Source organism: Nymphalis io, chromosome 20 (genome assembly GCF_905147045.1).
Source record: "Nymphalis io chromosome 20, ilAglIoxx1.1, whole genome shotgun sequence".
NCBI classification, from domain to species: domain Eukaryota; kingdom Metazoa; phylum Arthropoda; class Insecta; order Lepidoptera; family Nymphalidae; genus Nymphalis; species Nymphalis io.
Window position 1 is genome coordinate 6,974,172 of NC_065907.1, and position 18,477 is coordinate 6,992,648.

At 37.2% G+C, this 18,477-nt stretch overlaps 2 protein-coding genes across 11 annotated transcripts in view; one reads left to right on the forward strand and one right to left on the reverse strand.

Annotated features, from left to right (window-relative positions):
* Positions 1-2,434: 2,434 nt before the first annotated feature.
* Positions 2,435-11,014, forward strand: LOC126776370 (serine-arginine protein 55). Of its 9 annotated transcripts, none has more exons than XM_050498838.1 (11): positions 2,435-2,583; positions 3,292-3,428; positions 4,241-4,311; positions 5,019-5,114; positions 5,990-6,074; positions 7,922-7,995; positions 8,350-8,523; positions 8,888-8,983; positions 9,237-9,272; positions 9,478-9,657; positions 10,249-11,014. In XM_050498838.1, the coding sequence occupies exons 2-11, from the start codon at positions 3,303-3,305 to the stop codon at positions 10,460-10,462; spliced, it is 1,152 nt and encodes a 383-aa protein (XP_050354795.1). In that variant the 5' UTR covers positions 2,435-2,583; positions 3,292-3,302; the 3' UTR covers positions 10,463-11,014. The 9 variants fall into 9 exon arrangements, with proteins under 9 accessions (XP_050354795.1, XP_050354802.1, XP_050354798.1 ...); XM_050498841.1 differs by lacking the exon at positions 2,435-2,583 and adding an exon at positions 2,825-2,967 and having other exon boundaries at positions 6,005-6,074; positions 8,891-8,983; XM_050498839.1 differs by lacking the exon at positions 2,435-2,583 and adding an exon at positions 2,826-2,967 and having other exon boundaries at positions 8,891-8,983.
* A 1,776-nt stretch (positions 11,015-12,790) lies between these two features.
* LOC126776324 (neurogenic locus protein delta) overlaps positions 12,791-18,477 on the reverse strand; it is a 30,976-nt gene continuing 25,289 nt past the window's right edge. For both annotated transcript variants that reach the window (XM_050498764.1, XM_050498765.1), the window contains 3 exons: positions 16,954-17,014; positions 15,413-16,786; positions 12,791-15,252 (listed from right to left, as the gene is read on the reverse strand). In XM_050498764.1, coding sequence (XP_050354721.1) covers positions 15,159-15,252; positions 15,413-16,786; positions 16,954-17,014 — 1,529 coding nt within the window. In that variant the 3' untranslated portion in view covers positions 12,791-15,158. The remainder of the gene's footprint in view (positions 15,253-15,412; positions 16,787-16,953; positions 17,015-18,477) is intronic.

Consider the following 18,477-nt stretch of genomic DNA (forward strand, 5'->3'; position numbering starts at 1 on the left):
GTGAGCCAGTGTAATTACAGGCACAAGGGACATAAAATCTTAGTTCCCAAGGTTGGTGGCGCATTGGATATGTAAGCGATGGTTGACATTTCTTACAATGCCAATGTCTAAGAGCGTTGGTGACCACTTACAATCAGGTGGCCCATATGCTCGTCCGCCTTCCTTTTCTATAAAAAAAAAAAAAAAAAAAAAAAAAAAAAAAAAAAAAAAAAAAAAAAAAAAAAAAAAAAAGTCTAATTAATGATCGTCAGTACGGGACGGAACTCGATAGGACGTTAGAGCTCATCGCCAAATGGGGCTCTGATAATATTGTTGAGTTTAATGCCAAGAAAACACAGGTATGCGCTCTCACGGCGAAAAAGTCAACATTTTCCCCTCTTCCCTCCCTCTGTGGTACTCTGCTGGTGATGCAAAGCAAAATCGCCATGCTGGGGATTGACGTTCGCTGCGACCTTAGTCCAAGGGATTACATCGAGGCTGTTATTAAAACAGCTTCACGGAAACTCGGAGTTCTGAACAAGGTGCGGCGCTTTTTCACGCCACAACAACTGCGCCTGCTGTACAAAACACAGGTACGGTCTTGCGTGGAATATTGCTCGCACCTTTGGGATGGCTCCGCTAAGTACCTACTTGAGGCCTTGGACCGGTTGCAGCGACGTGCCGTACGCATTATTGGCGACGTAAAGGTCACAAACACCCTTGAACCTTTACAATTGCGTTGTGAGATAGCAGCACTGAGCGCTTTCTATCGACTGTATCACGGCGAGTGCTCTGAGGAATTATTCTCTCTAATTCCTGCTTCCCCCTTCCTTCTTAAGTCCACGCGAGCTGGTTCTCGATGTCACCACCTAACTGTGACATCAATTCCATCGCGAACAAAGAAATTTGGCAACTCCTTTCTTTGTCGCACTTCCAAAAAATGGAATTCCTTACCAGCTCACGTGTTCCCCTCCTCTTACAACCCGGGTTCCTTCAAACGAGGCGTGAAGAGGCATCTTGCGGGCCGGCAAGGCGAAGGCGGCTAGTGCAGAACGTTTTTCCCGTCTGTTCTGGCCGTCGTCGCGTTTGGACTCTACTACCACTTACCATCAGGTGGAGTAGAGTCATTTGCCCTCCCGGCGAATATAAAAAAAAAAAATACGGACGCAGCAATGTCACTAATATCTTGGAAGTAAATTTTAACAACTTGTGTTTTCCTATATTGGCTTTATTTACGAGTACATAGAAGATATGTAATCTGTTGGATTACCTAATTAATAAATATATGGGAATGAGAATGGTCTTAAAATTTATTATTGTAGAAGGCATTTCGTGTGTCGAACAAATAAAGGCTTTATTACGCCGCTGAATTCATGTGTATTCTACTGTATTATGTACTGTGATTTCTCTAGCTTTAAGTTTAAATATATTTGCCTTCTCTGCGCCATACGTCCCACGTCATCCGTAGACCCATAATGAAACCATTACAATTTGATACATATAAATATTTATTAAATTACTTACAAATATGAAGGAAAAGTATCTTTCAGTGATTTTCTGATATTTTTATTATTACATAATAAAACTTGACAATGTTTAAATACATATTTAATTGTCTCAATTATTTCCACAATAATATTTTAATTATTAGTTTACATGTATAAAATCATTGGGTTATCCATTTTATTTTCTTTCCAATTTTTGTGCATGTCATAGTAAATCTATCTTTGTAAAAAAATGTATTAACTCGTTTATATTGATTTTTACAATTTCAATGTTTGTTTGTTGTGTATTTATTAATATTTTTAAGTAATGGAATTGCTATGAAATCACTATTAATATTTTAATATTTTTATCAAAATATTGATAGTGTATATTTACCCTTCGATTTAAAAATTGATTAATACTACCAACTACGTTATTTATTGTGCCGCGTACTTAGCATTGCCATATGGAGGGTGATCACCCGAAAGGCGGGTAATTTCAAATGATTTTATGCGAGTTGATATTGGATGTAGGTATGTTAATTGGCAACCTATATTATGACTAAAACTGATAGTGATTGTGTCTTTTTGTAACACAATAAAACTGCCAATTATAAAAAGTATTATTTACTGTGTGAGAAGATATAGCGAGATGGACTTTTTTTTAATATGAGCCACGTACGAGGTGCAACGTTTGATGTCATTCAAGGTCATTTTATTTAAAATTAGGTACAATGAATATTTCCTTTTTTGTTTAAACACCCTGAATCCCTTAAAAATAAGTTTTACTAGTAACCTGAAACCAGCTGCTGGTTGGAAGGCAAAGCCGGGTATTTTGAAAATACATATATAGGTTGTATGGCGTCAATAATGGGTAAACGAATAAGTTTAATCTGGCAACACCGAGTAGAATATCACGTTTTCCTTGTTATTACCAACTTAAGAAAAATGACCTGGGTACCAATCCTACCATTGTATAACGCCATATCCGCTAGGAACGTAGCTTGTTAGCTTACAGCGTCTGAGTACACGTGTTATTAAATTATATAATAGCCCAGTTTTATTTACAAGTGATTAAAATTGTTACATTAGGAATAAGTATCTTGAACTTAATATAAAGGTAAGTTTATTTTAATTAGTTACAACTATAACTAAATCTTAAGTGATGCTCTCGTCGCCATATTGTTATAGATTCAGTTATTCAATTATTGGTGGAACTTCGTTTTATAAGTAAAATATTTAATTTTTTTCATTGACGCTAATTCAACTAAAGTACATTTTCCTATAATTATGTAAAATTGCGTAGCCTCGACTTGTATTCATTTTTGCCGACCACATGGTGCATAATGGTGTCTGCCTTTTTCTTCCGTGCCGCCATTCCGTTTCGTCTGTACATGTTTAATATAATTAAAATTATCATGTACATAAGTGTATAGAATTCGCTAATTACAACTCAAAAGTAGTCAGAAATATAGATTATTCGTTTGTGTTAACATTTTAGGCGGTAAGATACTTCATTTATTCTCAAATAGGCCTATTTCAATTCGCTCAATATGTGCTCATATTGGAACTTTCTAGTAATTATGTAATTTGAATTTATAAAATCTATTTTTGAATTTATAAGTTTACATATTCGCGTAATTTACGCGTTAACTTGTTGTTAAATTGATGATGTATTATGTACATTTAACAAATTTGAGGTTATAAATTAAAAATTAAACTTGAACGAATTAGTTTATTTCTGTGAAGAACTTGTAAACAATTCATTCATTCATTTAAGCGTCTAATTTGTGGATCGTGTCATTTAAATTGCTTATTTATTTTACAGCGTCATAGATCATGGTGGGATCACGTGTCTATGTTGGCGGTCTGCCCTTTGGTGTACGGGAAAGAGATTTAGAAAAATTCTTTAAAGGATTTGGAAGGATCAAAGACATTCTTATCAAGAACGGTTATGGATTTGTGGTACGGAATCGATAATTGAATTTCTAAAAATAAGTATCCAAATATTTGACTTCAAATCTAAATAATGAAACCTAATAATTTTTATAAATTCATTAACAATTTTCCTACTTTATTAAATTTCAATCAATGTTAGGTACACTATATACATATTGAACTTTCTAAATATCATCTACGAGTATTAGATAGGAACTATTATGAACACGACTGTCTTTATCATGAAGACTAATGAGTACAAGTGGCACATGGTTATTAATTTAAATTATGTTACATGAAATATATCATGTGGAAATTGTGTACACAAGATTCAGAATGGTTCAAATTTATTGTTTTGTTAGGCCCATTGCCCTTCCAGGGCACTTGTGGCCACACAAGTGGCCACCACTGCCCATAGACATTTGTGACATAAGAAATATAAAACATTCCTTACATTTCCAATGCACCATCAACCTTAGGCTGAAAAAGTTTTTTATGTCTCTGGTGCCTGTAGTTACACTGGCTCACTTACCCTTCAAACCGAAATATAAAAATACTATGTATTGCTGTTAAGCGATAGATATCTGATGAGTGGGTGGTACCTACCCAGGAGGGCTTGCACAGTCTTACCACCGAGTACAGAAAATCAGTTAACTATTCAGATTTTTATTTAATATATAATGTTGAATGTAATTTAATTTTGTTTTATTGTCATCAAAATTTATCAATAGTATAAATTTCTAAATTTTTGAATGAATCCACACAAAGCATAGTTAGATATATTTTATTTATCCTTATGGTCTGATGAAGTCCATGTATTTATTTTTATACATTTTTAGGAATTTGAAGATTATAGAGATGCAGATGATGCTGTCTATGAATTAAATGGAAAAGAACTCCTAGGAGAAAGGTAAGACAGGTTTACCTAAATTTGTTTTGTTAAATTATAGTTATATCATTATTTCATAACCTGCAAAGTAACTAATAAAATAAATTATTAAATTTAATCAATATATATTATAAATTGATTAATGTAATACATTCAGAAATAAGCATTTATGAAAATTCAACTTTCAAAGAAACACAGTGCTATGGTAATGAATATTCTTCAAACATTTATTGTGGAGCTGGCTAGTAATAGTAGTATATAGCTGGCTAGTAGTATAGTAGCTTAAACTTGGAAAAATTCAGTATGAATGAATATGTCATGTAAAAATAAAAGTTTTGGCTGTACAATTATGAGGGGCAATATAACTAATATTGATATTTCTCGCATAAATTGAAGTATATTCAGAAAATATTATTTATATGTACATATTTTTAAACATTAGAGATGAACTAAAATTTTGACTATTTACATTTTCTTTATACTTAAATTTGTTTATCAATGATCATAAGAAGTCTTATCATATGACTGAATCATTTTCATTTTGCTGTAACAGTTGCTCATTATTTTATATCTTTTGTATCGTTGATCACCATTGCAGTTGATTCTTGCAATTGTACCGTTCAATCTGATGAATTAAGCAGAGTGTGTTCGGAGTGCGAGCGCTGGACGGTATTGGGAGGTGGTACAAGCGTGAACGGAAGGGCGAGCTAATAGACGGTGTGCTACAGGGTGGTGGTGGAGCCGGCGAGGGGCATCGACCGCAGCGCAGACCGCTACCGTCGCGACCGCTACTACGAACGAGACCGCGGCCGGTCGCGATACGAGTGAGTGGTTGTGTTGTAGGGTATCGGTGGAGCGGGCGCGTGGCGTGCCTCGCGGCTCCCGCCGTCACGACGTCACGACGGCCGCAGGGGCGACTACAGCCGTCTGTATCCGCGCCCCGACATACTTAATACATTCATTAGTGATCTATCTAACAATAATAATAACAATAACTAAAAGGGCCATCTTTTGCTCAGTTCATCCTTCGCCCATAGACACTGGTACTACAAGAAGTATATAACTTCTTGCACCTTCAAATGGCCTTTAACCATGGCATTTAGGATGCTATGTCTCTTGTGGCTATAATTAGACTGGCTCACCTAAAATTGGAAGAGAAATATCGAGTCTCGAACTCATCCAAACAATCCTTCCCAATGACATTCCAAAATCATAGCAAGTTAATGTCGTGATTTTTTGTAAATATAATTATTTATTTTTCTATATTCAAATTCATTATCAATGGTAAATATATCATGAATTTGATCATGATTATTAAAAAATGTATAATACGACTCTTCAGTAAATGCTGTCAATATCTGTTATGCAATTTATATAAAGCTTACATCATTTTTTGATAATCATATTTTTGATTTATTTCCATTTTTTTTTAAAGAAAGTTGATAGTGGTAAATATTTTAAGAGCATTAGCATTATGTTGTTAGTTGTAGTTTCTTAAGAAAATTATATAAAAAGACTTAATACTAAAATATAAATTAAAAAAAAACATGATTTCATGGAAATTATAATACAATTTCAACCCTTTCGATACATAATTTATTACTCTATTAATATTTCACCTCAATTTGACATAATTACATTAGTTGCATTGAAATAAAAATATTTCAATAAAACTAATTTAGTCAATTTCTTTCTTCAGTGACTACAATTACAGATACGGCCCGCCGACGCGCACGGAGTATCGACTTATCGTCGAAAATCTGTCTAGCCGCATTAGCTGGCAGGTAAGAGACTGAGCAGAATGGAAAGTCCATCATCATTCCATCACAATCACTCAGGGTTTGGAGCTACACGGTCATGAGGGCTGGGCGTTCACTACCAGGGTCGTTGGTCACTTGTGTTCTAAGGATGCGGCAATTTCAATACAAGAGCAACAACATCTTACTCAAATGTGACAACAATGAACAAGCAATGAAGTAAATGAAAACCATAACGGAAGATGGCATCACACATGAGGAGATAATTTGGATATTTGGATGGCTTCAAGATGGGACAAATGACCATGTAAGAAGACAATTGACATTTATGAATTTACTATACTAAGGAAGACATGTAAGATTCTGAAATCCAAAGATGATGAACCAGACAGTTGGATACCGAGATTAACTCTTGCTTTTCATAAACTCAAAAACATAATCAATAATTTTTCAATAAGTAGCTTCACATTATTCTTTATATTTTAACTTATCTTATAAATATATTAAATACATATGAAAGTAAACTTATACACCTGTAATACATTACGAGCTTATAGATGGTTTTTAAATAACGACAGAAGGTGGCGTTTCGTGCCCTGAGCCCTTCCCCGATGTAGCCCGTGTGAGATGTGGTCTGAAGCGATGTTAGGAGGGTATCGGTCTGCGGCGCCCCAGGGGACGGTCGGGACGATCTCGCGATGACGCCCTGTCCCGCTCCAGCCGCCGGCCCGTCAAGGTAAAGTCGACAGGGGGGCACTACTGGAGCCGCTCTCGCTATGTGCAATCCCATTTTAATTCATATCTCACATTTTTATATTTAAGTTTATGCTCCCAATAGAAACCAGCTGTCAAAGTGGTTGATGTTGTGGAAGCATTCATTTTTTTATATATTTCTTTTATTTCGGTGCCTAGACAGTTTTTCGTGGCCGGTGCTACCTGTATGGTGTCATAGCTTATTGGAATGGTCTTAGAGATGGAGTTTACATGAGGGATGGTACACTTTGAAGATGGTTATTTGTGACAATTCCCGCTTGAATTATTCATTACTGAAATTTGAGGCCTAGGACTGGATGTGGATAAGAGGCGGAATTTACAAATGGAATAGACATTTAAATTGGAACTTTGGAAAATAATATGTATGTGATAAAAATGCGTGGCCTGTTATTTGAATTCATTAAGGATTTTCTCTAATGGATGACATCACGAAATCGATACTAAAACATGCAAATCACGATGACGATGTACGAAAAGGACAAGGATTTCGAACTTGTTGCATTAAAAAAAAAATCAAATTATAAATAAAAGACGAGCAGCAATAAAAGCAAGGAAATTACATTAGAAAAAGTATGAAGCAATACTATCTGGGGATAAAAATGGATTTTATTAATTGATTAGATTGCGGTTGATACGGAATTCTTTAGAAATATGAAATGGAAACCCAATCTTGGAATCGGTTTTCTAATTTGCTACAATGGCAACTGCGAAGTTTCGTATTTGGTATGTTTTCAAAGACGTCGCTGGAGCAACCCTAAGGTGACGTGGCGCGGATTAGCTGTCTCACACTGCAAGCTGTTTTTTTTTATAAGAAATGATAACCAGTCGGTTGACCGTCTACGAAATATCTGTATAGGCACTATTCATGTTTATTTTTTGTTTTGAAAGGTCTGATTCATTCGGTAGCACATACATTATAAATATTCGTAGGGTGTTCACCACACCTTTTCTATATTCGCCATTTTCATGATGATATCGTATTTTTACCATCTTTCGGGGCTGAAAACCTTGATGATATTATTTTATCTGATGAAGGCTTTTAAGAAAAGTTTATTGTAAGCTCGTAACAATTAAAACTGAAAAGTTTTGTTGGTTTACAGGACTTGAAGGATTATATGCGCCAAGCCGGCGAAGTAACTTACGCAGATGCGCATAAGCAACACAGAAATGAAGGGTATATAATGCTTTTATTTTCTTTAATTTTAACTACTTTTAAATTTATTAACCTTATAAGTTACCAATATTAGAGAGGTTAATTACATAAAAGTACTTTACTTTATTCTTTATTGTACACCACAAAGAGAAAAATACAAAACATGTATACTGCCTGTATATATAAATCTACAATTATGGCGACCTTATCGCTACATATCTATCTAAGTAAAGTAATAAACAAAAAAAAGAAAAACACAGACGGCCGTCATTTTCAATTTCATTTCGTCACTTTTACCACTGGTTATAGAGATCACCAGAATTGACAGTCACTACAAAATATGAGTATATTTCATTCATATGGTAACGATTACAGCGTGGTCGAGTTCGCGACTCACTCCGACATGCGCGCGGCAATGGAGAAGTTGGACGGCACGGAACTGAATGGGCGTCGCGTCCGGCTCGTGGAGGACCGACGCTCGTCGCGCCGCCGCACGCGCTCGTCGTCCAGCCGCTCGCGCTCGCGCAGTCGGGAGAGACGCCGCTCCAGGTACCACAACAAATAATAATCAATACAATTTTTTTTAATGTAAATATTATATTTTGTTTAACAGATTTATTTGCACTGTTTTCGTACTAACTGAAGAATATTTAGAACTGAATAGTGATGACTTTACCAATTACTTTTAAATCTGATTTTAACGAACACACGGCATTGCGCGTTTTCTTTTCTCAGTTAATAATAGAGACTGCTAAAAAATATTTATTTTTGTTTTTTTTGTGATGATACTATACATTTTACCATCTTTCGGGGCTGAATACCTGTGAATGATTATCTACATACTGAGATTTTTTTAATCGTTTTTCACGATAAATTATAATCGTGAAATACACTAATACGAGACCGATTGCAGTAGATCTCGTTCCCGCCGATCGTCCCGCTCGCGCTCCAAGTCTCGCCCGAAGAGCAAGAGTCCCGAAGCCAAGTCCCGGTCGAGATCCAGATCTAAGTGAGTTTGAAATTAATAATATTTAATTTTGTTAATAATTCGCCTAATAAGTGATCTTAGTCATTCGTGTATATACATATGACGAACATGTATTACTACAAAGCCTTTAAAATTTAAAATATTATTATTTTTTCACGACTTATTAAAAAGTTGCTTGCATGAGTTAATACATTATTTTTATAATATCTCGCAAATTAAATTTTTATTAAACATTGCATGATTTAAAGAATTAACCTAGTATTCATTTGGCTAGGTGTGTTATTTCATGTGCTGAGCAAAATTTAAAATCGTAAGTATTTAGTCATAGTACATACTCTATGTATTTTAGTGTTGTATGCAGTGTAGTGTAGTTACAAATTCAACGTCGACTCGTGCATTTGCGACTGAACTGTAGTACAAATATAAATTAAGAATTGTCTTCATTCGATGTATAGAAATTAGTAGCTAAAGATTAAATGCCCGTTCCTACCGTTTGTCGTACGCGACTCGCATAGGGATCGCAGCCGTTCGAGATCAGCTTCCCGTAAGTCCGAGCGTCGGTCAGAGTCCCGCCAGTCCCGCGAACGCTCCGTCTCCCACAAATCACCCGACCGCAACGGAAGAACGTCGCCGTCCCGCTCAAAGTCAAAGTCAAAGTCCAAGTCCAAGTCCCGCTCGCCGAAACATGACTCCAAGTAAGTTTGTGCTTTCAATCTGGTCTGACAGTTGTGTGATGTAGAGAGTTTATAATTTCATCGATATAATTATTGTAATGTTTTTGAAACAAACTTGTTTCATGATATAGTTTTGTCGTTTTTATCTATATATAATTATATTATATTAACTGAAATATAAACTCTCTTCAAATATCTTAGCATTATTGTCAGATAGTACTGAAGTGATGATCCAGGCTATTGGAATTGATTGCAACATTAAAATAATATGAATTTGTAACTAATTGATGGCACAATTTATTACATATATTAACTCTTATCAAATTTTCCTGCATCATTTGAAGAGAGACTACTGTCAAAGCCAGGTGAGAAGTAGTTGATGGTTGAGTACAGTAGTAACATCACTCGTTTTCTGTTGCTTTTTGTGCTTTATTATTTAAATCTATTTTTTTTCTCGCTCTATACATTTTGTTATTTCAATATTATAAAAAAAAATATATATAGTAATATACTTTTAAGAATTTAAATTAAAATGGAAAGTTACTATTTTGTAAAGTTATATTCCTTCAACTGTAAATGTCATATCAAATTAATATTACTTTTTTCCTCTAGGGAGAGATCTCGCTCCCGCAGCAAGGACGCAGCTTCACCGAAACGTGAGGAGGAACGCCGCGAAAGCAAGTCCCGCTCTCGCTCTCGATCTCGGTCGGCGTCCCGCGAGCGCTCCATGTCCCGCGACCGGTCCCGCTCGGCCTCCCCGCGACCGAATGGTGACGCGCCCGAAGAACGTGCCAGCGCTGAACGCTCTCCGCGCAGCGGCGAATAAGACTAGATTTAAGACTTCTAATTATATTTCATACATATGTGTAGTTTGTGATCTCGTGACTTAATTTCCTTTTCGACGGTCCTTTTGATGGCTTCGGTCCTAAATTGAACGGTGACGCGTTGTCCTCGCGATTTGATCTAAATAATGTTTTTATAAAAGGTCACGGATAGATTATGGAAATGTCATTGTGGGCTAGTGAATGTTGTTGTAAAATGCACATTGTAGGCAGTAAGTGATTGAGAAATATTTAATTTACTGATATTTTACTGCTTATAAATACTTTAAAATATCCTAATTTAGTTTTTAATTTTATGAGATGTGCAATTCTAATTCCTAAACAGTAAAGTTTGTGAATGAGGAGATATTTTAATAAGTGATTTTAATTAAAATCTTTCTAAAATTGACAAATTGCTACTGAGAAATAGTACATTTATTTGCCTTTTATATAGGTAATTAAAATTAATTGTCATTGACAACCTTATTAAAATAGGTTAAGGTATTTTGTAAATACTGTATTGTTTATAAGGCACCAAAAAATAAATAAGGTTTTAAATATTTGTTGGTCTTATTTTCTAATGTACACATTTCACCTTAATGAAAGAGCTACCTGTGCTTTTCCCGCTTCTCTAGACACCTACACGTTACCTTTCCCAATAAATGGAAATTTAATCCTTTTTCATACGGGATCATATTTTCGATGTCGCCCTCTCCATATGAGCGACTGAGTCAGTTCTGTAGTACGATGAACGAGATGTGACGTCCCAACTAAGATGCTTCTGAAGTGGAAGGAGTATATTATTACGTTTCTTAAAATATATAGACAACATTGGTGTGATCTATTAACATCTCTTTTTAGATTTTCTACAACTAATCAATTTTAAAGTACACAAGTAATATCCTCTCACCGCTAACTGAGTGAAATAGGTACAGAGTTTTAATTAAAAGCAATATTTTTTTACTTTAATAAATATTTCCAAAGCACAGCTTTTTACCGCTCATTCTGGTCAAAATAATCTATGAATGAATACATTGCAAAAATAATTAACCTAGATAACGTTGCCGTCGTTAACGCGTTAAATCCTATGAGATTTTGAAACGCTGAAACTTTAGTACTAACCTTATGTATGTTACACATCAATAGAAATTATAGTTCAGATCTGTATAAATCGATTTTACTTGTCAATAAAAATCATACGGGACAGCTTTAAGCGTTTGAATTTTGTATGCAAACTAAATTTATTACTCAAATCAGCGTCTGGAACTTATGATCGAATTGAAACAAACCTAAAAACGAAAAAGTTTATTATGTCCATGTCCATTTACATCACGCAAAGTACGTAAAAATATAGAAGTAACAGTAACAGCCTGTGAATGTTGCACTGCTAGGCTAAGGCCTCCTCTCCCTTTTTGAGGAGAGCTTATTTGCTACGCTGCTTCAATGCGGGTTGGCACAATACACATGTGACAGAATTTCAGTGAAATTAGACACATGCAGGTTTCCTCACGATGTTTTCCTTCACCGTATAGCACGAGATGAATTATAAACACAAATTAAGCACATGAAAATTCAGTGGTGCTTGCCCGGGCTTGAACCCAAGATCTTAACCCAAGGCTTTTTAGAAGTAGGGTCCTTATTAAATAATTTGTTTACGGTACTAGGCGGTTAGGCGCCATTTTAATCATTGTGGCTTCTAACTACGACAGAACTGAAAAAACTTACTTTATATTTTTATTTGTTATTTAATTTTTAAAAATAATGGCAACACAACGTTTAAAGTTTTGCTTTATCGAGCGTTTTTAGGTAAGTTGAATATGTTACATGACTCGCAATAATTAGCTAACCTATTTTATTTCTTTATCTATAGTAATTCATTCAACTAACTCTAATTACATTTTTTATTATTCGCGGAAGTTTTAGGCCCCTAATAATGATAAAAATAATTAATTAAATATAATGGTTCTACAAGTGAAAGCTATTATGTAAATATCATCATTTACTTTCAGGAACAGAACAATTAAAAAATAGAATATCTTACTTAAAAAAGTCTAATTGTTTCACAATATGGTCATAAATAGGCCACGTTTCAGAGTTTCAGCAATGTTTTTATTGTGAAATAATTTTTATTGCTGGAATCGTAGCGTAATCGTAAATATCAAGAGGCATAAGATGAACGAACAGACGCCAGCAGTCAAATTTATTTTCTAAATTAAATCAAACTTGAACCCTATCACGACTTATTATGCACATATTATTCCTGAAATATTTTCGACGATTCTGTTATATTTGAAACAGTTTTTAATAAAATAATAGGTATAAAATGAAATTCCTTTTTAATCTTTTGTAAACAATTGTTTATTAACATTTTATTTCTCCTTGTATCGCTGCACATAATAATACACATACGTCACATACACTCGCTGACAAATATATCACCGAAATAGCATTACAATGACTTTAATTGTGATAGGATCTATCTATGGAATTATTTGTTACACTTGTCCACATACGATTGCTTTCATTTTTCTTTTAACTGAGAAAAGAATTGTGAATATACTAAAAGTACATAAGAAAGAAAATTAACTATATTTATGTCATTTTTAACGAAGAAAATACATACGAGTAATCAAGATAATCACTTTATTAGCATGCAAAATAAAAATAGAAAAATAGCAAGTTTTTTTTTTTAAAAGGTAAGTTCACTTATTAGGAATGGAATGATTCGAATTAATTGGCTTTCAGTATACTCACACTTAACTATAAATGCATACATGATTCTCATAGTGTCCAAAATTAAACCAAGAAGACAATTTAGCTTCAGTCAATTGTAAACTGTGTTCAAAAAATAAACAATGATTTTTCATTTATAGAGAAAGTAATAAACAATAATAGCAATTATATTTTTAATAAATAAATTAAAAATACTGTCATTTTATTGTTTCGGAACGTATTATTAAGGCGTATATAATTAAAAATTAAAAAAAAAAATCAAAAAGAAAAATGAAAGTACATCAACTGTGATACCGTTTAAGTACGCTAGATATGACAATGTTACTTTTTCGTAATGTTTCCTATTTTCACATAATTTATTATTACATTTTGTCATCTTACAAAATTAAATACAAGAACATTATTATTGATCATCAGTCTATTCATAGTTTGATATAATTTTACAATTTTGTCGATTTAACCCTCATTAAATCTATCGAGTACAAAAGGCAACATAAGAGGTAACGTCTATTACTTATAGAATAATATCTACAATACGTTTACTAAGACGGTAATTTAACATAAATTATTTCACAGACGAACCGTCGACGGCCGCTCGCACATTCATTACACGAATATGCGAGGGGTCGTGAACGATACATAAACAACTCGTATGTATGTATTAAAATAAATAAGTTAAAACAACCTGTGATATCGCGTCCTATGTTGCCTAATGACACTTATATTGTCACAGTACTCTTACGATAGTAATGGAGAATATACTTACTTGACTAAACCTTAATAGTTTTTTTTATACACAATGACTTAGGTTATTACTTACTTAGGACATTTGTTTCTTATAAGTACTCAAATTATTTTAACCTATGGACTAATTACGTGCGCTGTGTTAATTACTGTGAGATGCGAGTGCGATTTCTACGACCTCCACGCTGTGACGTGAAGGGGGAAAAAATGGCGCTCGGATCGAGGAACAACGTTTAATCTACATTCCAGATACGAAACATGTGAAATCGGTGTAAAAATCTATGTCGATTTTCAAGAAAACCTGAACAAGATTTTTTTTTAAATGTTTAATTAACAATCATAATCATAGGAACAATGACAATAATTAGTCAATCACAAAAAATCAATGTAAAAACAGAACGCATATTTTGCGTTTTATATAAATTATTCTAAAATCTTATATAACGCACGGTTTGGTTTATATACTGGTGCGAGTCTAAAAAAGGGGACAGAGGGGCGTGAACTACACAGAAACTATACTGAACACCGACTCGTGCGCACGGAGACAACAGATTCATTGGCACAGAATATATTATAGTATTACATTATATTAAATGTCGGAATAAACGGATATTAATTAACGATGAAAACTCGCATGTAAACTGTGCTCTATTTTCATAATGATCGTAATAATAATTTAAAAACGGAAATATTGTAAAAAAATATCAAAATAAAATAAACGAATAGTTCGAAAGCAGCTAGTTAACATGCGATGTGTTTGATTAGTCTGCGCTTGGAGCCGGTGCTCAGTACGGAGCCTGTGGGCGGTCCACGCGGCGGACCGAGACCGCGAGAGCCGCTTCACCGTTACCTACAGAGATCGCAGACAGTGGACCGTGGTCCACTACCCCACAGCAAGCGCGGTCCTCACCCAACCGAACACGCACGTGATGATCACGACCCAACTCGATCCACGAACAGCTTAGACATCGAAACGTTACGAGGGTTACGGCGTATCGGGCGACGCTTGCCGATAAAGGGTGGAAATAGCGATCCGAACCGCCGATACTATTTACAGGGCGTACGGATCGCGCTCAAATAAATATATCCGAATACTTACAACTAGCCGTCTATACAGGAGTCACTTTACACTTTACGCTATATGTACACGCGGCGCACAGCCTAGTTCGCACGAGCGTCCGATGTGAATAAATAAGTTAATGTTCATTGCCGCATTGGTTAGCACTACACTTGCGTGGCGAACGTGGGCGGCAGGCAGTGGTCGTCTAACACGTACACCCCTCCGCCTTCTAGCGCTCGCTTCACTAGTGACGTATCGCTGTAACAAAAGAAAAACATGTTTAATCTTTGACAATAATGTAAGATTACATTGGGGACAATTGGTTTTTGTAAAATTGTTTAATTATTTTATCCATCTACAATTAAAAATGTTAAATTCAATCCGGTTACAAAAGCTGTGATAGAGAATTGGTACTGACCTATTAGCGCAATACGCCGAGTCCGCGGAGAGCCGCGACAGCCGCGGGTCCAGCGCCGCCAGCAGCCGCGCGGCGCTCTCCGTGTTGAGCGTCTTGCGCTTGCACTCCTCGGCCGCCGCGTTGTGCGCGTTCTGGCACTCGGGCACGGGCCCCTCGCACTTGCCCCACGTGTTCCGGATGACGCGCCCGCCGCCGCCCGCGTTGGCCGCGTTCTGCGCTCTCGCCTCTGCGTCCGCGGCGTTCTGCGCTCGCTTCCTCCTCCTCCGCACGCACGCGACGGCCACGGCGGCCGCTAGTGCTGCCGCCGGCACCACGGCCGACAGCGCCGCGATCAGCGCCACGTGTCGCCCCGACAAGCTCTCCTCTTCGGGCGTTTCGTCGCCGACTCGTCTCAGGTGTCCGCCCGCCGGTTTCGAGGCCGCGAAATCGGCTAATGATACTGTGCAAGACTTTCCTCCCCAGCCTTGTGGACAGTTGCAATGGTAGCCGTCGACACGATCTCGGCAAGTTCCGCCGTTCCTGCAGGGGGAGGAGGCGCACTCGTCGACGTCGATGCTGCAGTCCTTTCCTGCGAAACCAGGTCGACAACGGCACTCATAGTCGTTGTCCAAAACGTGACACTCCCCTCCGTTCGCGCAGGGTTTCGCTAGGCAGAAGTCCACGCGAGTTTCGCACCTCGGACCTAGGAATCCAGGCGCACATTGACATCTCTGTCCGTTCACTAAATCCACGCAGGTTCCTCCGTGTTCGCAAATTATACCCGCGCAGTCGTCGATGTCGATTTCGCATCGGTTTCCCCTAAAACCTGGTTTACAGCTGCACCGAAAGCCATCTCCGGCACGTGCGCAAGTTGCTCCATTTCGGCAGGGATTAGCAGCGCAGGGGTCAGCTTCGACAGCGCAATCGACTCCCGCATAGCCCGGAGGACACAAACATACAAAGCCGGAGGGTCGTGGTTCACATGTGCCACCGTTTCGACAAGGTTGGTCTGCGCAAGTCAGTCTTCTCGTTTCGCAGCGAGCTCCTTCGTAGCCTGATGGACAAGCGCAAGATAATTCTCCGCTCTCGTCTGGAACGCAGGCGCCTCCATTTTGACAAGGTCGGACTAAGCAGGAGTGGAGTGATTTTTCGCAATCGGGACCCGTGTACTCAGGTGGACAGACACAGGTGTAACTCCCTTGCCCGGTGTTGTGGCAAGTACCACCGTTTCTACAGGGTCGATGATTCGTACAGTAATTTAGATCTTGGTTACAGAATAGACCACCCCAGCCTTCCTCGCATATGCAGTCCCACGGCTTAGAACAGGTACCGTGCACGCATCCCGGATGCCGCTCGCACTGGTCGCAGAGCTCGCCCACCCAGCCCGAATGACAACTGAAATTAAACAAAAACAAACGTCAGTAAATTATACAACGTGATAACAAGCGACTAAATAGCGTAATATGCCTTTCTTAGCAACGAACAATGAATGAGGAGGATGAATGATTTAGAGCCGGGAGAACGTTAAGCGTTTAGCACAAAGGTGCGAAGTAGATACTCACATGCATTCGTCGGGCTTGAGGCAGTGGCCGTGCTCCGCATCGCAGCCGGGCAGGCATCTCGCTGCAACAAAGGAATAGATTCGTTAGCGCATCACAAAGACTAAATGTACACAATGGAACGCTAGCGGTGGTACTTCGAAGCAAAAACGGTCGATAATTCCTCAGTGGTACGCAGTTTCACGTATTAGCTTTGGAATCTATGAAGAATCGCAAAGGACACGGTAACAAAGAGAGAGGTTCGTTAGCGTCCCGAGTCGGGGGCGAGGTCACGCGCACTGATCATTTATCTTTAACTATATCCGAAGCGAGATTCCATACAAACTTTATTACTCAAATTAATTTTCTTATATGCATACCTAAAACCCAGTTCCAGCTTAAAGCCAGTCTTTCGAATCGCTTTATTTCATAATGGCATAATATTGGATTCTAAGCATTTATATTTTATTCGGACGTGATGTATTACGAACGTAATATGTGCGCATCGTTAACCGTGTGATTTACGTGTTATACTCGGCGAACCTTACCCTGTTCTGGCTTTACTATGTAATGAAAATGTAATGGAATAATCTTGACTGTACGTGTGCATTGCGGTTTAAGTACAGAAGAAGGTATTAATAACAAAAAGAAAAGAAGTAATGGCACAGTGAGCGTTGTAAAAAAATAGTGTTTTGAAATGAGAAGTGCGGTGCGGCGTCGTATCGGTCGGGTGCGCATGGGCAAGTTATCGGAGCGAATACAAAGGGGGCAGATAGCGCGGGGAGTCTAACCGTCATTCGACCGTTACTAGTCCCCTAACTCACTAGAAAAATACTAAGACGGCGCCATTTTGTTCGCCACATAACCTATCCTAATGCATATTTAAGTCTGGCTTTGGTGTTCTAAATTGAACGAGGAAACAGTTCTGGTCGGCTATATCTCTGGATTTCCGAGCTCAGTGGCGGAGATATAATAAAGGAGATTAGTCCGCCCGCCGCTCCCTAGACCGTAATATAGGTTTAAACTCAGCCGGGCTAACACAAAGCCCTCCGAACTCTCTCAAAGCGTTCGCAAATCCGCTTACGAATCACTCAGCTAAATTGGTAAAGTTATTTAATATTTATTCTCCATGGCATATCACGGTGGTTGTAGATGAAATTGAAAATATAATTTACTTTCACGGAATGCTGTATTTACTTTTGCTAGTTGAATTCTCCTATTTTTAAACATTAAATGGGTATTTATAATGTTAAAAATTAATAGTATTATGATGCATTGATAATAAAAACGATGTCGGCATCAAGAGTCATCTAAGATTTTCGAGTAGCTGTAACTTAAATAATAATTGAACTATCCACTACAAATGCTACTCGAGTTCTCTTATCGTAACCCTTGAATGGTAGGTAAATCGGGAGTCATAAAAATTACACTTCAAAAAAGTATTAGGTTAAGTGTGTACGAGAGCTGGTTTATAGATGTTTACCGCTCCCCTAGCTATTAATTATTATCAATGAATACGAACCGTATCGATTTCTAATGGTAAGGCAC